The sequence below is a fragment of the Syngnathus leptorhynchus genome, chromosome 5 (assembly GCF_054491065.1).
Source record: "Syngnathus leptorhynchus isolate UIUO chromosome 5, UIUO_Slep, whole genome shotgun sequence".
NCBI lineage: Eukaryota > Metazoa > Chordata > Actinopteri > Syngnathiformes > Syngnathidae > Syngnathus > Syngnathus leptorhynchus.
Window position 1 is genome coordinate 13844496 of NC_141199.1, and position 20033 is coordinate 13864528.

A 20033-nucleotide genomic window follows, 5' to 3' on the forward strand; every position below is an offset into this window, starting at 1 on the left:
CATTGCAAGAGCAATAAGGATTTTTAGGGGCATTATGACTGGGTTAATAAAACACAGCTGCCCCTAAAAGTCCCTCACTTTTCTTGCTGCCTTTTCTCTCCCTTCCTCCCTCCCTAGCGTAACATCTTCTCGGGGGTTTATTAGCATCTCCAGTGATGTATTTTTATGAGGGATCGGTGGGTTGACTGAGTTCATTCCAGAGAAAAGTTAAACAAAGCTTCTATCACCGCAGTCGTCGAAACGCCGAGATGCGATGGGAGAGCAAAACTCGAGGTAGAAAACAAGCGAGGGTGGGCAGGATGAAGGGGAGGGGGGGGGGCTATTTTAAGTAAGTCTACTCGCTTGCATACAAATAGTGTGAGAATATGAGACAGGGAAGGAAAATGAAGATGTTAGCAGACTAGCCAGTGATGAGGCCACTCTGATCGTCGAAGGGCCTTTTGGCAAGGGGGGAGCAGCTGACACTGTTTCATATCATTTTATAGCTTTTGATATTAATCAGTCACCCTGTGGTCTTGTTACGTCTTGAGACCTGGCTCTCATTCCTTTAGCGACCTGCGCCGCTCTGCTATAGCTTATAAGGACAACGCTTAGCAGCTCCCAAAGATTTTATTGGAGACTCATTCCTGCTAAGATGATTTGAAATATTAATCTTTTAAAGTTTTCCGTATGATCCTCTATCTTGCTGGTGGCAGTCTAAATCAGAAGTTGGTATTTAAAAATGATTTGAGTGCACTCATTGAAATGATATCAATTTGAAGTGTATGCAATTATTGGTATACATCAGAAAAGTTGAAGTCTGGTTTATCTTTATACAACGATGACGAAGCAGTACGGTAAACATATTTATCGAGAATGAATGAAGACTTTTTTTCATGACTTTTTCTTAGTCTGCTGGGAAAAGTCACATGATTCTACAGTGAGGCATGTGTTATTCATTTTGAAAATCAAATAGGGTTCCTCTTGTCCCATAAACTGTGATGACAGATCACTTATTATTCTTTTCGAAAACCAAATTCAATCTTTATAAAGCACTCATTGAAATAGGTTTCAACCACATAAAAGATTGGAGTCCATTAGAAACTTTTAGTTTCAACTTTCAAGTCAATATTTAATTTTTATTGTTATACTGATATTTTAGATGTTAGTTAAACTAAATATGGAATTTTTGATTTCCCCCCCTCTCTCTCTTTTTATTTACAATATATAAACACATCAGCCTTCAGCGAATGCCTGACCTACGTGTCACTTGCAGCACAGAGATGCCACCGCGACCCTTCTCCCTCCTCTATTAATTGCATAAAGCATCTAGTGTCAGGATGCTAAATTCATTAGGGAAGTATGTACGGCACGTCAGGGTCAGGACGAATATAGAAGCAGGCCTCCATAACAACTTCTTCTCCACCTGTTCAATGTAACGGAGCTTTGATAGATTTGGTCCGTTTGGCACAATTTTCACAACTTTGGGGATGGAAAGCGAGCACCCGGAGTCTGTCCATGAAACGTGCGTATGATGTCAAGACAATATAGCGGAAGGTAAATGATAGGCGGCTTACTTTTCTCTGGATGATTCATTCTTGATGGTTTACTTTAAAGCTGAATTCAAATTTGGGCTCATTTCAGAATTGAATTACAACTAAAAGTTGTGCAACCTCTAACTTTTTTTTTTACCTTTCACAAGACTGTCTGGAAAAGTTCATTCGTTGTCTTAATTGAAATGCAAAATTACTTTTCGTTTTTTTCCTCATTTGCTTACTTATCTTTCTAAACTCTTTTACTTGTATCTTTTACGTCCTCAGACAGCTCTTCGCTTTGGCCTGGACATCCACTTTTTGATTTCCGTATTATGTATTTTATGTGCCCTCTTTGTATCCATTGCAGCCTGGGGGATCCTTCCATCTGTGGTACCTTCTCATTTTTTTCCTTCCCCTTTTGGGAGCTCAAGATCAGCTTTGCTTTGAGAATAATTGTCAATTGTTTGTCTATGTGAAGCCCTTTGAGACTGCTTATGATTTAGGGCTATACAAATAAACTTGACTTGACTTTTCTAGCTGGCATGTTTCTTATGCTTTCTTGAACTTGCTGCTCAAGTGAGCCAGAAACTGGGACTTTGTAGGCCAGTTGAATAAATGGAAGACTCACCTTGCCCGCAAAGACCCAGCTTCTAACACACACATAGACACACATCATCGACTTCACAGAGGAGGCTGTCCTGCTTACTTATTCCTAATAGTACTTGCACAAATAAAATTATTCCTCCTCATAATCTTAAAACACAATTTCTCAAACGTTTTTATCTTGGGACCAAAATGTACTAAATGATATACTGTGAAAAAAAAATTAAAACATCACACACACAAAGATACACTGGATGCTTGATTATTACTGAAAAAGCTAAAGCTGCTTTTGATGACCCATTAAAATGATCCAGAAACCAATTTTTGGACCACGAGCCACAGTTTGAGCGAGGCTTAGTGATACCTACCGAGTCAAGGTGATGTTGCCTGTTGGTCTGCAGGTAGGTTGGAGTCACGTCCATGCAGCAGCATCCACAGTAGGCTCATAGAGGAAAGGGAGGGGGGGGGGGGGGGGGGGGGTTGTGGGCTGCAGCAGCCACTGTCTGTCTGGTAGCCTGGCTCTCTGCAGGAGAGTTCAAACTTCCCCGTTCGTCCACATTATCCTTTAAGAAGGGTGGGTGGGCAAACCTTCTTGTGCAACAACCCCCGGACAGTCCACCCCCCGACCACCCCCCCACCTCCAACCCATAACCGCCACTGCCAGCAGCGGCAGCACAACCACCCTCCTTGCGCATGATCGTCTCCTCAAACACATGCAACAGTGTCCTCCCCAAAAACGACACCCCCCCCCCCCTCCCACTCAGGGAGAGATCCCGGGTGGGTGCGCACGCCAGCCAAAGCACCGTGTCAGGGGGAGCCAAGCCGGCAGGAGGCAGACGGAGGAAGCCCCTCCTCCCCGTGTGGCTTGAAGACGGGGAGTGAGCGGGATATTCCCAAACAGCTGGAAAAGGAGGAGCTGCCCGGCCCTCCCCAAAAAGAGTGTCAACCTTTCTCCTCTCCAGTTGTATGTCTTTGGAGAGAGGGGCGGGGGGGGGGTATTCCAAATCAATCAGCAAGGGAAGGAAATGTCTACGCGTTCTGTTGCTGCGCAGCTCTCGGCAAGGTGTTCCTTCCAACGCGTTGGACTGTCAAGGCACCAGTAAAGGTTTCATCCCTGTCGGGTTCATCTCGCACTCGTTCCCTCCCCTGTACTAAATTGTGGCGGATGCAGGGCGCCCTCTTGTGGCCACGCGTCGTCATTGCATAGCTGTCAAAAAAAGCTGGCCGTTTTGAGTGGTCACGTGTAGCTTGCTGTCACTCAGCCGAGAGTTAGCAACAAAGATGCTTTTTGCTCATTTTTGGTTTTAACGAATATAATGTTTAAATGTTTGCAATTTTATTCTTGCTGCTATGCTGTCATTCAAAAAATAGGTCCAGCGGTGCCATTATTTTTGTTTAGTTTATTAGGTGCTCTTGGATTGAAATAGTGACCGGAAGTGATGCGCACGCCCAGAAACGAGCTTGATGCGAAGCCACAAGTGTTAACGACAGAAACAAACAATCGGGTGGTATTTAGTAAATGAAATGACATTATTTGCAAGTTCTGGAATCAATTGGACGCATGTTCTTCAACGTATCGACCACTGCGTTCAGATTTGTCCTGTGTTGGTGAGGTTTTTTTTTTATTTTTATGATTCCTTCGAGGCGCACTCATGTTCATCAGCTTTAGTTCGAGAAGTGAATTCTACTTCTACAATCATTTGAGCTCATTTCATCATGCACCATTACTTATGGAGATGCATCAACAGTGCATTACAATAATCAGCATGATTTAGCTCGATAATTTTTTTTTTACAGCCTTAATTGTATTGGTGATTTTTTTTTCAATATTGGTGAATTTTGTTACTTTTTAAAGTATTTATTGTATTTATTTTCTTGATTTATCTTATTGCCGTGTCCGTGTATTTAATAATATTGACACCTGCGCTAGTTGTGTCTTATTCCATTTGCGTGCAGCATAACAGCTAAATGCTGCTTCACCATGTTTTCCTTGAACTCTGACCTCCACTAATTAGCCTGAATCTCCTAATCTAAGAATCCTACCGGGTTTACTATATTCCATTAGCATTTATTTAATTTGTTCAGGACATAAAACATTTGGTCATTTATAGACAAGATGTATAATTTTAAAATTGATAATTGCATCCCAGGGTGATAACCCAATATAGTTAAATCAGGACACTGTTCATTTTTGCATTGTTTTTTTTGTGTGTGTGTGAAAGGTCATTCTTCATTGTCATGTGTGCTTCATCACAGTGGTGAAGGCCAGGAGAGAAGTGGCCCGGCTGCAAGCAGCCCCCTCAATGGTCTCTCCCACCATCAAGGCGTTGGTGGATGCGGTATGGGCGGTGTGGAGCATCGGGGCCTCCATCTATGACTACATCCATACCAGTGCCATGGAGGAGCGCATACACGCCCTGGAGAAGGTCATCAGCGTCCATCAGTTTGCCATCGGGCTACTGTTGGCGGCCATGTTGGTGCTCTTCACTTACATCTTCGTCAAGAAGGTTTGAGAGTCGAGCAGACTGATGGGATTCAAATTGTGTTGAAAGGTGAAATTGTAATAATCTCACATTTGGGAGCAAATAAGATGCTGAGTAGATTGATTCTTCATTGGATATTGCTCAAATATCTTATTACTGTTACGGATACCTAACTTGCTAATTCTATCATTTCAAAAGGGATCAGTATTGAAATACATTGTTGCCATTTTGTCTGCCCTAAGGAGCGTTGCGTCTTAGCTGCTGTATGATGATGGCGTGGTGACAAAAGTCAAGATCTGGAAATGTACGGTAATTTTTATGTTTACCGGTAGAGAAGGAAATCACTATCATTAAAGCCATCCTTGTTACCATTACATTAATCATATACTATATATAATATATATACAATCATACTTACAAGAGATGCTCAAAAGTTTATGTATATGTACAGGATATCTATTAATAGTTTTAGAAAAAGAAAGAAAAATTAGGGGTGTGAATACGTTTCCTCATTAAAAGGCATTTTTTGTATAATATTTTTTCTGAGATTATTTACCTTTAAATGAGTCTGATGGATTTAGATATCAGAATGGTTCCGTCCACCTGATGACATTCATTTCTGGGTTGAATCAATTAAAATTGGATTTACCAAAATGTGTAAGTATGACTTGGATTGACATTGGAATTCAAAGATGCTATTCAAAACAAATGAATGCTTTTATTTGAAGTGTCTAGACAGGAAATTACACCGACATAAATTTGCCACATAACTTTAATACGAAGAGTAATTGCAACTGGAAACATCTCTCTCTAAATCTCTGGAAAACATTTGGAATCTGGTCAGCAGATTTAGTGAAACATGGTGAAACCAAGCCATGCGTCCAATGGACGACTGTGGAAAACCAGCCAAAATCTTCATGAACTTCCTCAGGCTGAGCAACTCCTGATTATAGAACACGCAACCTCTGCTTTTTCAAATTGTACTCAGAGGTGCCCAGTCTGCAGGAGCGTATGTTTGGAGATGAACCTCTCCACACTTTCGCCTTCCAGAAACTTCATGGCTCTCCAGTGGATCTTGCTGCAGTTCTCTGGCTGGCCAAGGGGCCCCATCTCCTCCTGGATGTACTCCAGCCACAGATCTTGACAAACAAACAGGTCAGGTTGAAGTTTATTGTCAAACTAAACTAAAATTAAAGCTAAGAGAGGAGAATTATATTTTGTGATTTTAATCAAAGCAAATTAAGTCTTATGAATGTTTAGTTAATGCAAAATTTCATACAGGCCAAGAAAACTAGCATCACTGTTGTGGTTCTAAACTGTAAACTTGTACTTGACCACAGCAGACAGCGCATAAATATACTCACAGGCATATTTTTGTTATCCTCCTTAAAAATGACTATTTTATTGCCGTTTAATTGAGAATAACTTTTCTGTGTTTGAAATTAGTACGTGGAGTAGGCATGTCGGGTAGTACAATGCCCCCTGTTGGCCAAAGCGTGCACACCAGAAGGAGATGCACTATGTCTATTGAATTATCTTGACATATTTTAATTCTATTCAGTGACATAATTTCTATATTTTAATAGATTAAAACATTTTAGGGTGCTACTTGTTGCCGTTTTTCCAGCTGGTGGAACTCATGACTTGAACTTGTTTATAAACAAATAGTTTATGAACAGTACGGTGTCTGATGGATGTTTGGACCTGTTCGCGTCTCACCTTCATCAGAGGAGCCAAACTCTTGCAAGACCCTCTCATAGTAGTCCCTCAAATTGTTCATTTTTGGGGTCTCCTGCATGATCAACACAACATTAACACAAATCTAGAGGGGATTTCAGATCAGTGCGTTTCTAAAGCAGTCAATGGGAATGTGTTCTAATTGAGTGTATGGCGTGCAGGTACATTGTTCAAACTGTGCATCATGTTACAGTAAGGCTCCAAATCTGCCCTTATATATATATTTTTTAGGATAAGATAATATAATGTGCAATAGAGAAACACATTTAGTAATATTTAAGAATGTGGGTGGGGTTTTTATTCTGAAACGTTATAGCTATAAATTGTAAATCAAGGTATAAGCTGTATCGTGCAAGCTTTTGTAAGTCCAACAAAAACCCCATCAAGATTTAGATGTGTGCCATAAAAAAGTTCAAAGTACATTAAGAAGCCATATCTGAATAAAATTTGCTGTTCACCAGTGATATATATATATTTTAGTTATTTTCTGGTCAAATTTGTTTGGAAATCTAAACACAAAAAAAACTTTCCCAACATACAGCATTGAATGCACACACCTGTTCTTTCTCGATCTGTATCATTTTGGTGAAGAAAAATTTGGATAGAGGCCGGTTTTCCTGTAAACTAAAACGCACAAGTTATTCCTTCATAGTCCTTTGAGTGACATTATTGCCAGGATGGCATAACTTACCTTTTGAAAGTCTTTCTCGCTCTCTTGTAGCCCCCAGTGGAATATGACCACTCAACATAGCCCTCTTTCATCTCCATGGCAACTGCCTCCACCGTGGAGGACAGACCTCTCTGAGAACAAGCGGGAAGAACAAAAAGTATTATCATCGTGTGAACTGCTTAATGCGGATCGCCGTTGTCTGACGGATTTAATTTGAACCTTAAAAACGGCCTCCGTCTCCTCTGGGTTCTGCTTGACTACGCTCCACTGGACCTGCAGCCGCCAAATTGGTAAGCTTTCCTGCCGGCCCAAAAGAAGTTCAGGAAGACGTTTTTTTAATCACAATTTTTTAGCATAAACCCAAAAAGCCATGACATTTGTAGAAAATAAATCTTTTTTTTTTTTTAATTGTAATTCAGAAATTTGTTTCAAATCCAGAATGTGTATTTTTCCATTGTTTTGCATTTAATTTGACAGTATTTCAAGATGCCTTGAGGCTTAACAACTCTAAAGTTACATAAAGTGTAGTAATCCTCCTCGTGCTGCTACTGCTTACGAAAAGCCAAGCAAAACAATAACAAACTCTTTTCTTGGCGACAAGAATACATTTGTAGTGGTGAGGTTTAAATATAGTTCCTAATCGTTTTCATTCATTCTGATCTTTTTTGTGTGTGTGAAGCTTGTGCATTTTATGTTGCCAACTGTTTTTATGAGCACTGGGGGGGGGGGGTGATATGTTAAGTTGAATGGCTGGAATGGAAGCTCATTTGAACACCTCAGCAGTGTATATACCTTGGGATGAATGTGCGTGAGCGCATCCCGGAACAACGGTCCGACGTCATCTTTCCCCAACTGAACCAACGTCTGCAAGGCCAAGCTCCACGCCGACACTGATTGGCTGTAGCGCTGCGTCGCCGCTACGCCGATGCGGGCTGCGCCCTCTTCATCTCCAGACAAAAGCAGGATCCGCAACTGCTCGAGGACATTGCGTTAGGTAAGACGAGGGGTGAATACTCTTCACCTGTCATACCCAATTCTTGTAGAAATCCTCCCTCAGCAGTGATGAGTCGTGGGCACGCTGTAGAACTCCCAGCAGCCTCTCTCGTCTCTGTAAAACACAAATTGTATTTATCTATTTGCTAATTCGCTTCTCATATTAATGGGCAAAAAGGGAGACTGGTTGCCATTCACAGAACTTTCTTACCTTGTCTTTCAACTCTTGGACATTTGTCTTCCTTTTCACCCTTTCCAGACAGAAGGTAATGTAGGTGGTCCACATGGATTCTTACGATGAAGAGAAATATGAGAAGAGTTTAATTTCATTCCGAGGCACACATGCGGTTTTGTGTACAGTGTGCGAATCCTCTCACCGGTGTTGATGATTTCGAGTCCTTTCTCGTAGACCCGACAGCATTCAGCCTCTCTTCGGTCGACCTCGGAAGCCCGGCCCTTGGCGGTCTGGAGTACCTCCCCCGCCCACTGAGCCTCCAGCTCCCTCTTGGCTAAGAAGTCCCATGTCACACTATCAGCAAGGAATTTGGTTTGCAAGCTGGATAACAGGAAAGCCAGGGTGAGTTTCATTTTGGATTTTTGGGACGGTTTAGTTTGAGTAGCCACTCACTCCTGAAAGATGGCCTCTTGGAGGTCTTTAGTGAAGTCGAAAATGGATGCGATGTTGAGGAGTGAGATGACAAACTCTGCGTCTGTGGGATAAAAACATACAATGTTTACTTAATACATAGTTTATTAAACAATGTCAGAATTTTAAAGAAAGAACCACACCTACCTTTGTTTTTGTCTGTGGCGTCATTGTACACAACCATCGCTAGTTTTCCGCTAAGGATCTCTGGAGATAACTCATATTTACCCTATTCACCAATTAAAAAAAATAAAATAAATAGGAGTATGATTTTATTGACTTAATTATCCAGCTTTATGGTGCATCTGAAAAGCACTTCCATTGTTTCTACTTTTTTTTTTTTTTTTAAGTCTGACTTCAAGATGGATTTCTTAAAATGTATCACTCACAATGTCAATCTTAGCTTGCTCCAGCTCAGCCTTCCGCTTCCGCAATTTCTCACAATGTAGCAGCTCCATGCGGAAGTACTGCGACACATTACAGAGTTAGCTAGGATACTTTTTAGGAGTCAAAATGAGTGAGAATGTCTTGTAAGTGCTTAGTCCCTACCTCCTGGTAGATTTTTTTGTTGCCCGAGTGGAAGCGTAGAGCCCTTAGGAACAAATGTCGGGCACTTTCTGAGGAATTCCTTTCTTCCAGCTCGCTCTTGGCTGCCATGATCCAAAGTGCTAGAAAAACACACGGTCAAAAAGTTCCTTATTCGCTACGAGTGAGAAGTGACAAAATCAAAGGGTACCTGGTTTATCAGGGTGGATGGCCAGCATTGCTGAGAACACCTTGCTGAGCTGCCCCTGTGTGCCCTGAGAAAACATGGTCACCTATTTACACCTTTCTTATCGAAAAGAATTGACAAGGATTCATTTGTAACGTACCCATTTCTTACAAAAGGCGACATGCGAGAGCCAAAGCTGCACATCATCCTGCAAGGCAAACATATTGGTTTTGCATTTATTAAATGTTTTTTCTCATTTCGCTAAAAGTCACAGCTTTTTTGTTTTTTAATAAAAAAAACAAAAAACAAGACTCATCGGTAAGGGGATGTTTTCGGGTTTATGTTTTTTTTTTTTTTTTTTCGGGATACCTTCCACTTGTTTGTGGCCCGTTTGAAGACACTGTTGATTCTTTGTATGATGGGGAACTCGATTTCTTCTCTCTTAAATTGGTAGCGTATATGCTGCAAAAGCAAACGTGTCAACAAAATGCAATTTGTTAAACAGCAAGGATTAATATCATGATAATGTCATCAATAGAATATGTCCACCAACCGCTCTCCTCTTCTTGATCAACTCCAGGACGTTGATTTCATACTGCAATTTTAACAACATTGTCTATAAATGAGCATTTTCAATATCTGTCAAATTAAGGGGAGTGAATTTGGGATTTGATCACTCTACCTGTATGTATCCTATGAAGTCATCTTTATTGATTATCAGCCTGTGGAGTTTGTACTCCAGGGATGTCACCCTTTTGATGATAGCTCTGCAAAACACAAAATTGTGCTTGACTAATTCAGGAAAAGTCATAAGTCACATATACATTTACAAATACAGTACCCTAATTGATTTTTTTTCTTTTTGTCTTTCAAGTTTACGTAAAGAACATGTTAAGTCAAACTACAAGTTTATTACGCCTGATGTTTGTCGAACCACTCCCGCACGATCATAATGTGGTTTTTTTTCTTCGTTTTTATCATCGTATTTTCTTACTTGACTTCTTTCTTAGTGAATAGTCCCACTCTTTCCAATTGCTCCAACTCCGGTATTCTGTCCTCGATCCGCTGCTGAACGATCTCTGCCATCTTGGCCCCTCAAAATAATTATATTCACCGATCTTCTGATTAAATTCAATGTCCCGATAATCAAACAAGGATCATACCACGAGACAGCGTTAGCGACAAACCACTTCGCTTACACATGTCCGGAAGTTGTGATGCGCTACACTTCCGGGTCCATAACCAAATCGCTCCGACCGAAAAAAATATATCTATTAAAAAAAAAAGGGGTACACTATGATCACATTTTGAGGAGGAAACGGTGATACATTATTTGATCATTTTCTCCTATAATTTCCAAATAAATCTCTTTGTTATACATTTTTTCATCAAATTTCGCCAATTACAAATATTTTTTTCTTTTCTGTGTGCTGTGCTGATGAAAATGTGTTGGATAAGTTATGATTTTACGAGTTTGAAAGTAGGGTGAGTTTAAATTTTAAATTATGTGTGGCGATAATTTTTTTTTACGTACTTTACATTTAATAGACAGTTAAGAAAGCCTGACGTATGGCGTTCATGCATTCACTTGAAACTCTCTTAGTTTCCCGCAAAATCGCAGAAACCGAGAGCGGGTACGCGTCACTTCCTGATTCCAGTACCCAATCGCAGCCGACGATTCACACAGTCCGGCTTTCATTGGCTGACAAATGAGCAATCCTCTGTTGTTCATTATAAATTGAAAGGACGCCGCACGGTAATAAATTACCAATGCGTGGTTATTAATGACATGAAAATTATTCAATCTATATCCAACATAAGAGCAATATTTGTATCTGTAAGCGGCAACCCGGTACCGCTACCGGTGTATTTACCGGTCAACTATGCTAGCCTTACGAGCTAACTAGCCAGCGACCAGCTACTCGTCGCGTCCTGTTCATCTTCATGGGCTTCCGCTGTTGATTCATCCAGGCTTGTGCTGGGGGCAGCGAGGCTAACAAATTGATGCCATCCGCCAGGGTAGGCTGCCTTTATTCGGGACAAATACACACAAAAGCCAACTATTTGGTCAGTATAAGTTTCACGCCGGACGAAAAAAAAAAGCACCGATCCAAGCTAAACAAGCGTGTTAGCAATATGGTTTCGCTAGCCACCGTGCTAGTGGTTACGGCAACTTTTGCGGCACAGCTATTGTTTGTCTCGTGATTGTGTGTTTTTTATGGGAATATTCTGTTTGCTTATAGAATTCGGGCCACATTATGAGCGGGGCGGGTTACAAAGCGAACGGCGCCGTGTACCCCGCCTCGTCGGCGATGTTGAACTCTGTGAAGAAGCCGAAGATGGAGCAGATTCAGGCCGACCATGAGCTTTTCTTGCAGGCCTTCGAAAGTGAGACTTCAACCCTTGATGCGTTGTTTTTTTTAAAGTTTCATTTTATTTGCATTTGCAAACAACAGTGTCTATTTAGTAGTTTGTTACGTGTTTGATTCTGATCGTGTTATGGTTGTTTCCCTAGGCCAAACAGATTAACTTCCCCCCCCCGCCCCCCCAGCCAATAACTGAGAAGTAGCATCAAACTGTCATTTAGTTTACTGCAGAGTGGTAAACTTTGTAATAAAACATACTGAGTACATTGTGTGATTTTTGAAACATTTTGGAGTTGGTTGTCAACAACCGAGGACCATTACTCGTTTGCAATACTTTAGTAAAAAAGAAACTTACCTTACTTGTTAGCGTCAGTCCTAAATGTAATTAAATCCAAAGTAGATAGGCCTCCTAAATTGTTAGTGACTCGTTTGATTGTATTTATTGCACTTATGCCATTTCTTTATGAAGTGTACAGCAATATACAGCACAAGATTGGCTAAAGAGATTTCTTTCTTTCCTAGAGCCAACACAGATATACAGATTCCTTCGCACCAGGAACTTGATTGCAGTAAGTTACCGATTTGTATCCATTAATGCTTTGAAATAATTGAATATCTAAACAAACAATTACACCCTGCCTTGTAGCCGATATTTTTGCACAGGACTCTCACCTTCATGTCCCATAGAAATGGTCGCTCAAATGCCAAAAGGTACACAAAAGCTGAGCTTGTGCATCATACCGCTCCAAAGTGTTATCTTATGAGCGAAACAATAATTCCAAATCTCTTTTTTTATTTTTGTTTCTAGGAAAGCATTCAAAGTAGATAACATGTTACAAACTGTAGAGAAGATGAAGGGAGAGCAGGAATCTCCCAGGTAACATTGGTTGTTACGATCTTTTAATGCTGCTACTACTAATAGCCAAATAGTCACATGTAACCTAATTTTCACGTTTGTGATTTTTAGCTTGTCATCACATCTGCAGTTAACCTTCACTGGGTTCTTCCATAAGGATGGTAAGTAGAGCTAGGGCTGCATTTCCGCCCTAAAATCTTGATACGCTGGCCGAAATAAGAATATCGACACACATTAGTGTCCTCTGCCTGGAAATGATACGAGGAAGAAATGTAATAAAACATTATTAGTGATTTATTATTATTATTTTAATCATGACATCTCTAATTGTCATAATACTAAAGAATGCTGTCACGTGAATTGAGTCTCCGTGCATGTTGCCAAAGTTCCCTGCAAAGTATAAAAAATAATCTTGCGTGAGGTGGCGATCTACTCTGACTTTCATTCTATTACTGAGAATGTCATTTTGTCTTTCCTCGGTCTAGAAAAGCCATCTCAGAACTCGGAGAATGAGCAAAATTCCGTCTCCTTGGAGGTGCTACTTGTCAAAGTCTGCCATAAAAAACGCAAGGTAAGGCGTCACATTCAGCCTCACAAATGGCACCATCTTGTTCATTCTCTCGTTCTTGGGCTCCTCGCAGGATGTCAGCTGCCCGGTTAAGCAAGTGCCTACAGGTAAAAAGCAGGTGCCTTTGAATCCTGACAGCCAGCAAAGCAAGCTGGCTTCCTGTCCCTCCTTAGTGGTGTCCAGCAACGAGTTTGAGCCTAGCAACATCCACATGGTCAAATCGTACTCGCTCCTCTTCAGGGTGTCACGCACGGGCCGGAGGGACGCCAATGGCCTGCCCAACGGTGAAGCTAACGAGAACATTGGTAAAAGAAATCAACTTCGCAAGGTCCACAGAAGAGCCTTCTGTGAAACAAATGTAATGACGGCCTAAGTGTGTCTGTGTAGATGTGAGAGATACTCAAAGTAGAAAGAAGAGGAATTCCTCTCCTAAGGACGAAGGGGACACGACCGAGACATATGTTGCTCAAATGACAGTCTTTGATAAAAACAGGTACATTTATTGATCCTTAATAAAACCTTTGTTGTTGAGACTTGAAACCAAACCTGTCTATGACCTGTGTAGAAGGTTGCAGTTGCTGGATGGAGAGTACGAGGTGTCCATGCAGGGAATGCAGGACAGCCCCGTGAGCAAGAAGCGAGCCACGTGGGAGACGATCCTCGACGGCAAGGTGTGAGGCCGGTGCTCCAATCCGCTTTGTCATAGCAGACCACTGACCAAACTGTCGCGCGTGGCCTATTTCAGAGGCTGCCACCGTTTGAAACATTTTCTCAGGGACCCACGTTGCAATTTACTCTGCGCTGGACCGGCGAGGCCAGTGGGAAGTCCACGGCCCCCGTCGCAAAACCTCTGGCTACCCGAAACTCTGACACCCACGGCCCCATGGAAACCAGGACTAGTCACCACAGAGCAACACCCTTAGGTAAGACCCTTATTGGAGCTACTCCTTCCATCCATAGTCTGAAGAAAAAATGTCTTCTTGGCAACAAGCCCAAGGATCACAACATTGTTCAAAGTCACCATTCTGCTAATTGAATTGTATGCGTCAGAGCCAAATATTCTCCATTCGCCGATCTCAAAGGCATAATTGTCGAACCCTAACCCTGCCCGGTCATGACAAGTCATCCTCTGACCACAACAATATTAGTTCAGTGATGGTGACTTATGAGCACTTTTGCGGTCTCCATTCAGTCAAATCGAGATGGAGAAAGTTGGCTGTGTTTACAGTTTGCTAAAGTGTCACTTTTAAGTACTGCTTGAAGAAATTCCTCTGTCTTGTTTTTCCAGCAGTGAAAGAGGCAGTCAGCACAGACATCCATGCGAGGAATGAACCCGTCCCGTGCGAGCCGCGTCAAAAGTTACGGATATTTTATCAGGTCGGCGCTCTGATTATTTTAAAGTTAGTTACGCACTTTGGTTGTTTTTTTTTGGGGGGGGGGGGGGTTGTTTGCGAGACTAACAACCGTAAAGTATCACTGTGACTCACTTTGTCACTGTGACCTTTTCCCGCCATAGTTCCTGTACAACAACAATACGCGGCAACAGACAGAGGCGAGGGACGACCTTCACTGTCCTTGGTGCACGCTGAACTGCAGCAAGCTCTACAGCCTCCTCAAACACCTCAAACTCTCCCACTCGCGCTTCATCTTCAACTATGTGGTAAGAAAGAACCATCAGGTCTGCTTGTGAATGGAAACTTCAAATTTTCTTTGAGTGTAATATTGAAATCATGTTTCTGGAAACCCCCCACCCCACTTATTTGACTTGGCAGCCTCACCCCAAAGGAGCGAGAATAGACGTCTCCATCAACGAGTGTTACGATGGCTCATACGTTGGCAATCCTCAGGACATCCACAGTCAACCGGGCTTTGCTTTCAGCCGCAACGGCCCTGTCAAGAGGACGGCTGTCACTCACATTTTGGTTTGCAGGTAATCGCATTGTGGAAGCTGCGTTGAATGGCTGGCTGACTGGCTGGCTGCTCAAATGGTGGAAGCAGCTAAACAATGAGGTCACAGGGTCACGTTAGAAGGCCCAATTCTTTTCTTCTTCTTTTGCAGGCCCAAGAGGACCAAGCCAAGCCTGTCCGAGTTCCTGGAGTTGGAGGACGGCGAGTTGGAGCCGCAACGGACCTATGTGAGCGGACACAACCGTCTCTACTTCCACAGTGACAGCTGCATGCCGCTGCGACCCCAGGAGATGGAAGTGGACAGCGAGGATGAGCGGGACCCCGAGTGGCTCCGAGAGAAAACGGCAACGGTGAGCAAGGACTGCCAGTGCCAGGCATTTTCTGCTGTAATGAAAGACAGATAAACAGATAAAAGTGTTTGGTGGAAGCCAAAACATTTGGCGCCGTGATCAGCACCGATTGTGTATGATGGTATTTGTCTAGCAACTGGATGAGTTCACCGACGTCAACGAAGGGGAGAAGGAGGTGATGAAGCTATGGAACCTTCACGTCATGCAGAACGGGTACGTGGACACCAAATGATCGTCAACGGAATGTACTTTGCACGGGTTGCCATAAGTCGGGGCTCGTGATTTCGCCACGCTAAAGTTATGTCGCGATCTGCGCGGCAGGTTCATAGCCGACAACCAAATGAACCAGGCCATCATGCTGTTCGTGGAGGACTGCGGCGCGCACATTGTTCGCCGCAACCTCTGCCGCAACTTCCTCCTGCACCTGGTGAGCATGCACGACTTCAACCTGGTAGGCACGGCCACCATCGACCGGGCCATGACGCGACTGAAGCAGATCCAGGAGGATCTCCCCGAGGACGCCCAAGAGCGTCAGGAACGTGCGCTGCTGGCAGCGGCGGGGAGCTGCAACGGCAACGTGCCGTCCCCCGGTGCGGGGAAGCAGGGCAAGAGGACAAAAAGCGCTCTCACAGACTGATGCCTGGAACTTGTAGTAGTCACAGGGGGAGCGTTGTTCATGTTTGTTTCAATAAATATTTCCTGCCTTTTGGTGCTAAGAGGTGGTCAGCCAAATGACTGACTGCAATCAGACAGTTTGTAAAACTTGAACTCAACCAAATATGAATGATGCACAAATGACTTGCCCGCATCAAAGAGGTCCTGGGTGAATATGAATGCATTCTAGGGGTGGGGAAGCCCCGATTTAGGAGTATTTCAACAAGGCTCAAACAATGTTATAACCCACAAATGCTCCTAATATATAGTGTGTGTGTATATACATATATACACACATATATATAATATATATTCATATATATATTATATATATATATTTATATATGTGTGTATATGTGTATGTATATATATATATACACATATACATGAATATATATATATATACACATATATGTATGTGTATATATATATATATACACACATGTATGTATATATATATGTATATATATATATGTGTGTGTGTGTGTGTATATAAAATCCTATTTTTTTTTAATAAAGTCACAATGGCCCACTGAGGAGGACTGTATTCTGGTTCTCCACCATTCTAATGTTTCCCGCTCATAGATGAGCATCATCAAAACTACAGTTGAAATTGTACTCAGTAACATGAACTGTACACATCCGTGGTATGATGGTAGCCTTGTCTTAAACCCTTAGCTGATTCTTTTTAGCACTTGATGTTTTTATATGTAGAGATATTCATTTTGCATAAGTCAGCGCTGCGGCAAAACGTGGCATGCAGCCTGTTTTTCCATCAGTGGAGAACTCTGAGAAATTGCATTTTAGTGTCACTGTGGATACTGTGAGTCCAAGAAATGTCAAATAGTTTGTGCCATAAGAGACTATGCTTGCCTTCCCACCCCTAAGAAAGCAGATTTTAGTTGATTTTAGTTTTTTTTCCTGAGCAATAGAATTTGAACAATCAGTTAGATTGGAGTTTCGGTGCCGTGCAACTAAGTGATTATTATCGCTATTTTGATTACTTTTTTTTTTTTACTGGGTGACTGGACAAACTGTCAAAGATGGTCCACCAACAACCCAAAGTTTCTACGTTTTTAGAAGTATAATTTCTTGATTAAAAACAGGGAGCCATTTTTTTTATTATTTCCAAAACACCCAATTGAGAGTCATGTACAAAAAAAAATTACACTTAAGCGTTTTGTATTTAAATAAAGTCACATTCAACCTCATTTGGCCTGTATTGTTTAGGTGGGCCTTCGGTTACTGATGATGTGTTTGCAATTTGTCGACCTCTAAGTGGACAAAATCTGGAGCTGGCAAGAGTTCCCTAAAGCATCATTTTCAAAACGCTTCAAGGCATTTTCATTTGCTTAACTTTGTCTTATCTGCTTCGATCCATCAATGGGTGAATCTTTCCATATTTGGCAGTCTGAAGGATATTAATGATGACAGTTTGGTTCACTCTTCTCTGATCCTATATGTATATTTTTTTCACCATAAAGTTTAGAAAGTGAAACCAAATCTCATATTTCCACAATGAGTTTTTCTTTTTTGAAGACCCTTCGACTTATGAAACATAGAAATTGTATGTAATTGCTGTGTGGAAAAAAAATCCTAGCTAAATTTATTTTTAATTCTATTTTGTATTGTACTGATTGTCTTTTATTTGGCATTGTATAATCCATACTTGTATGTTGTATTTGATTATGATCCAAGCCAATATTGTCACGTACTGTATGTTTGATACAGACGTTCGAGTAAAAAAAAAAAAAAAATTCATTTATATAATTCCTTGAAAGGCAACAAAGCATGCAAAAAAACCCTTTCGCTGCGTGACGATGGAAAAGGTATCGTCGTTATGCACCAGGAGTGGCGAAATAAAGGCTCCCAGCTAAAGTGTTTTTGTCTGCGTTCCCAGATGGCTAAGCAGAGGATTCGCTGAGCAGCTCGTAAAAAGCCAGCGCTTGCAGCAGAGCGTCGCAGAGCTCTTCTCCTCCGCCTCTTCTGCTGCTCATCTGGAACCAGTTCCTGTATTTGACCAGCAGCTCTGGCGGGAAGTTGATCCGTGGCATCTTCTGCGTCACGGACTCCGTCATCAGCCGCCGCACCACTTGCCCCCCACTAGTCCGTGACTCGCCCACCATGAGTCCGAAGTGGCGTCCCACGGCAGTGCGCATCATGTTTAGAACTCTGTCATGAGAAGATGCTTCTTAAGATGTCGGCGTCATCAGAAAGTCAACCTCATAGAAAAAGCATCGAACCTGGGAGGAACGTTGGTGTCTTGTGGGAAGTTTCTGGGCTCCAGGAGCGCAAACAACATGGCCTCCACCGCCCTCAAGTGCGCCATGACTGGGAACAGCGCCGTGTTCTGCAGTGAAATGGAGGGCTTCTCGATGATGTAAAAGTCCGCCGAAGGGAGGAGGGACACCACCGCTGACACCTGGATGCTCACAAAGTCGCACGCCATTTTCACACCACGAAGTAGGTCATCGATTAAAGAAGAACGGAGAAATTGAGAACCAGACTCACGTCGTTGAAGTATGACGATGCCATGTACGTGCCCTTCAGGAAGTTTGGACAATCAAGGTGCTGCCAGTCCATGACTGTCATCCCTCGGCCCACGTGTGCCCACGCGATTCGATTAGTGGCGCACACGAGTGAAACGATAGAATTGGCATCCTGGATTTCGTAATGATATCATAAAAACAAGATTCATCAAACAATTCATCAACAGTATCTTGCCAAATACATTGTGGTCTGTGGCAAAAAGAACCATTATCACAAGGATGTTTACCTCCAGCCAGGACCTGTCCACCTCAGGCCTGATAAACTTTGCTAGCTGGATGCGCACCCTCTTCTTCTTCCCCGGGTTGAGGATGGACTCAAACACCACAAGGGCGCTCTTGTGTTTAAGCAGCGGCACGTTAACCACGCTCTCCAGTGTCTTGAAGGGGCCGTGTTTGCTCCGGTACTCCACGATATTGGCCGACTTACGCCCTCGGAGGAGTTTGACGCCCGCCAGCTCGGTGAGCGAGGCGTTGTTGAGCAACGTTAGGATGGCGTCGCGCTGCTCCGAGGTGTAGCAGGCATCGAGAGGAGCGGCGGGACCCTCGCTGTCATCATTCTCTTCGCAGGGTGGAGAGATGGTGCTGTTGAGGCTCTCGAATCCCGCCACTGGGATTCTGCTCCTCCAGCAGCACGTGCATTGAAGGTAGCGCAGCTCCATCTCGGAGGGGGAACCTGGTCGCGGGTAACGGAACAAGCCTGGGTGACCAATATATTGACCTACACAGGGAACACAAGCAGTTTATTACGGGTGGTAAGTACACATATTTGATTAAACTTTTCAGGTATCTGTATTTTTTAAACAAATAACTATTATTCCTTAAAGTTTAAAAACTATAAGATGTACTTTGTAATTCTTACGATATTTTATCTGCTTAGTTGCCTATTCATGTGGGTTAGATCGATCGTTTTAAAACAGCGTGAGCAAACCAGTGAGTTGGAAACGATTTTACATGTAAATCACAATTTGTGCTAGCAAACTATCCAGGCCCTGCAATGAAATAGGTACCTGAATGCTACTTACGGCTATGGGCAACAGACGACAACACTCGCCTGACGACCCACATGTTTACAAATGAAGTCTTCCAAAACTAATCGTTATATTAATTGGGACTTTAACTTTAAGTATTATGTTGTCCGGTCCCGTAGTTGCTGTCCGAGACGTTAAAAATGTCCGGTGTAAACAAGAACATGGCTTTACGTTCCGTAGATCTTTTGTTTTTCATATCGTTTGTTTTGTCATTTTGATATTTAAACCCGCGTTTTTAAAAAGGGGAGAAAAAAAGTATGTTGAGTTACCTCCTGGCCTGTTTTGTTTTTTAACTTTCCTGTTGTCATAACTTTTTGAACATCAAACCATTTGTTCTCATTAAGGTCGTGGGAGAGCCGTAAATTTAAATTGTAATGTAATATTAATAAAATAAAA

The 20033-nt window shown here is 42.4% G+C and overlaps 4 protein-coding genes across 7 annotated transcripts; 2 read left to right on the plus strand and 2 right to left on the minus strand.

The window, feature by feature from the left end:
* The first annotated feature begins 3566 nt into the window (after positions 1-3566).
* LOC147057082 (uncharacterized) lies at positions 3567-6931 on the plus strand. Of its 3 annotated transcripts, none has more exons than XR_015066124.1 (3): positions 3567-3725; positions 4374-4669; positions 4843-6931. XR_015066124.1 is itself a non-coding variant. In XM_085912961.1 (3 exons), the coding sequence occupies exons 1-3, from the start codon at positions 3642-3644 to the stop codon at positions 4867-4869; spliced, it is 396 nt and encodes a 131-aa protein (XP_085769087.1). In that variant the 5' UTR covers positions 3567-3641; the 3' UTR covers positions 4870-6931. The 3 variants fall into 3 exon arrangements, 1 of the variants encoding a protein (XP_085769087.1); XM_085912961.1 differs by having other exon boundaries at positions 4340-4624; XR_015066122.1 differs by having other exon boundaries at positions 4374-6931.
* Positions 5355-10601, minus strand: utp6 (UTP6 small subunit processome component). Its single transcript, XM_085912960.1, has 19 exons — positions 10353-10601; positions 10041-10125; positions 9912-9953; positions 9728-9820; positions 9519-9566; positions 9383-9446; positions 9196-9314; positions 9036-9113; positions 8794-8875; positions 8629-8710; positions 8378-8556; positions 8212-8291; positions 8038-8115; positions 7800-7979; positions 7227-7307; positions 7029-7138; positions 6895-6961; positions 6320-6392; positions 5355-5739 (listed from the first exon to the last, which is right to left on the minus strand). The coding sequence occupies exons 1-19, from the start codon at positions 10442-10444 to the stop codon at positions 5585-5587; spliced, it is 1788 nt and encodes a 595-aa protein (XP_085769086.1). The 5' UTR covers positions 10445-10601; the 3' UTR covers positions 5355-5584.
* A 441-nt stretch (positions 10602-11042) lies between these two features.
* On the plus strand, positions 11043-16154 carry suz12b (SUZ12 polycomb repressive complex 2 subunit b). Of its 2 annotated transcripts, none has more exons than XM_085911383.1 (17): positions 11043-11425; positions 11602-11746; positions 12247-12293; positions 12371-12435; positions 12533-12601; positions 12692-12741; positions 13066-13151; positions 13222-13453; positions 13536-13641; positions 13714-13819; positions 13894-14071; positions 14437-14525; positions 14665-14808; positions 14921-15078; positions 15208-15406; positions 15540-15619; positions 15728-16154. In XM_085911383.1, exons 1-17 carry the CDS (start codon positions 11363-11365, stop codon positions 16041-16043), a joined length of 2133 nt encoding a protein of 710 aa, XP_085767509.1. In that variant the 5' UTR covers positions 11043-11362; the 3' UTR covers positions 16044-16154. The 2 variants fall into 2 exon arrangements, with proteins under 2 accessions (XP_085767509.1, XP_085767510.1); XM_085911384.1 differs by having other exon boundaries at positions 11044-11377.
* A 967-nt stretch (positions 16155-17121) lies between these two features.
* tefm (transcription elongation factor, mitochondrial) lies at positions 17122-19977 on the minus strand. The gene is made up of 5 exons (XM_085911389.1): positions 19632-19977; positions 18837-19327; positions 18572-18721; positions 18304-18482; positions 17122-18232 (listed from the first exon to the last, which is right to left on the minus strand). The coding sequence occupies exons 1-5, from the start codon at positions 19672-19674 to the stop codon at positions 17965-17967; spliced, it is 1131 nt and encodes a 376-aa protein (XP_085767515.1). The 5' UTR covers positions 19675-19977; the 3' UTR covers positions 17122-17964.
* Between the last annotated feature and the right edge of the window lie 56 nt (positions 19978-20033).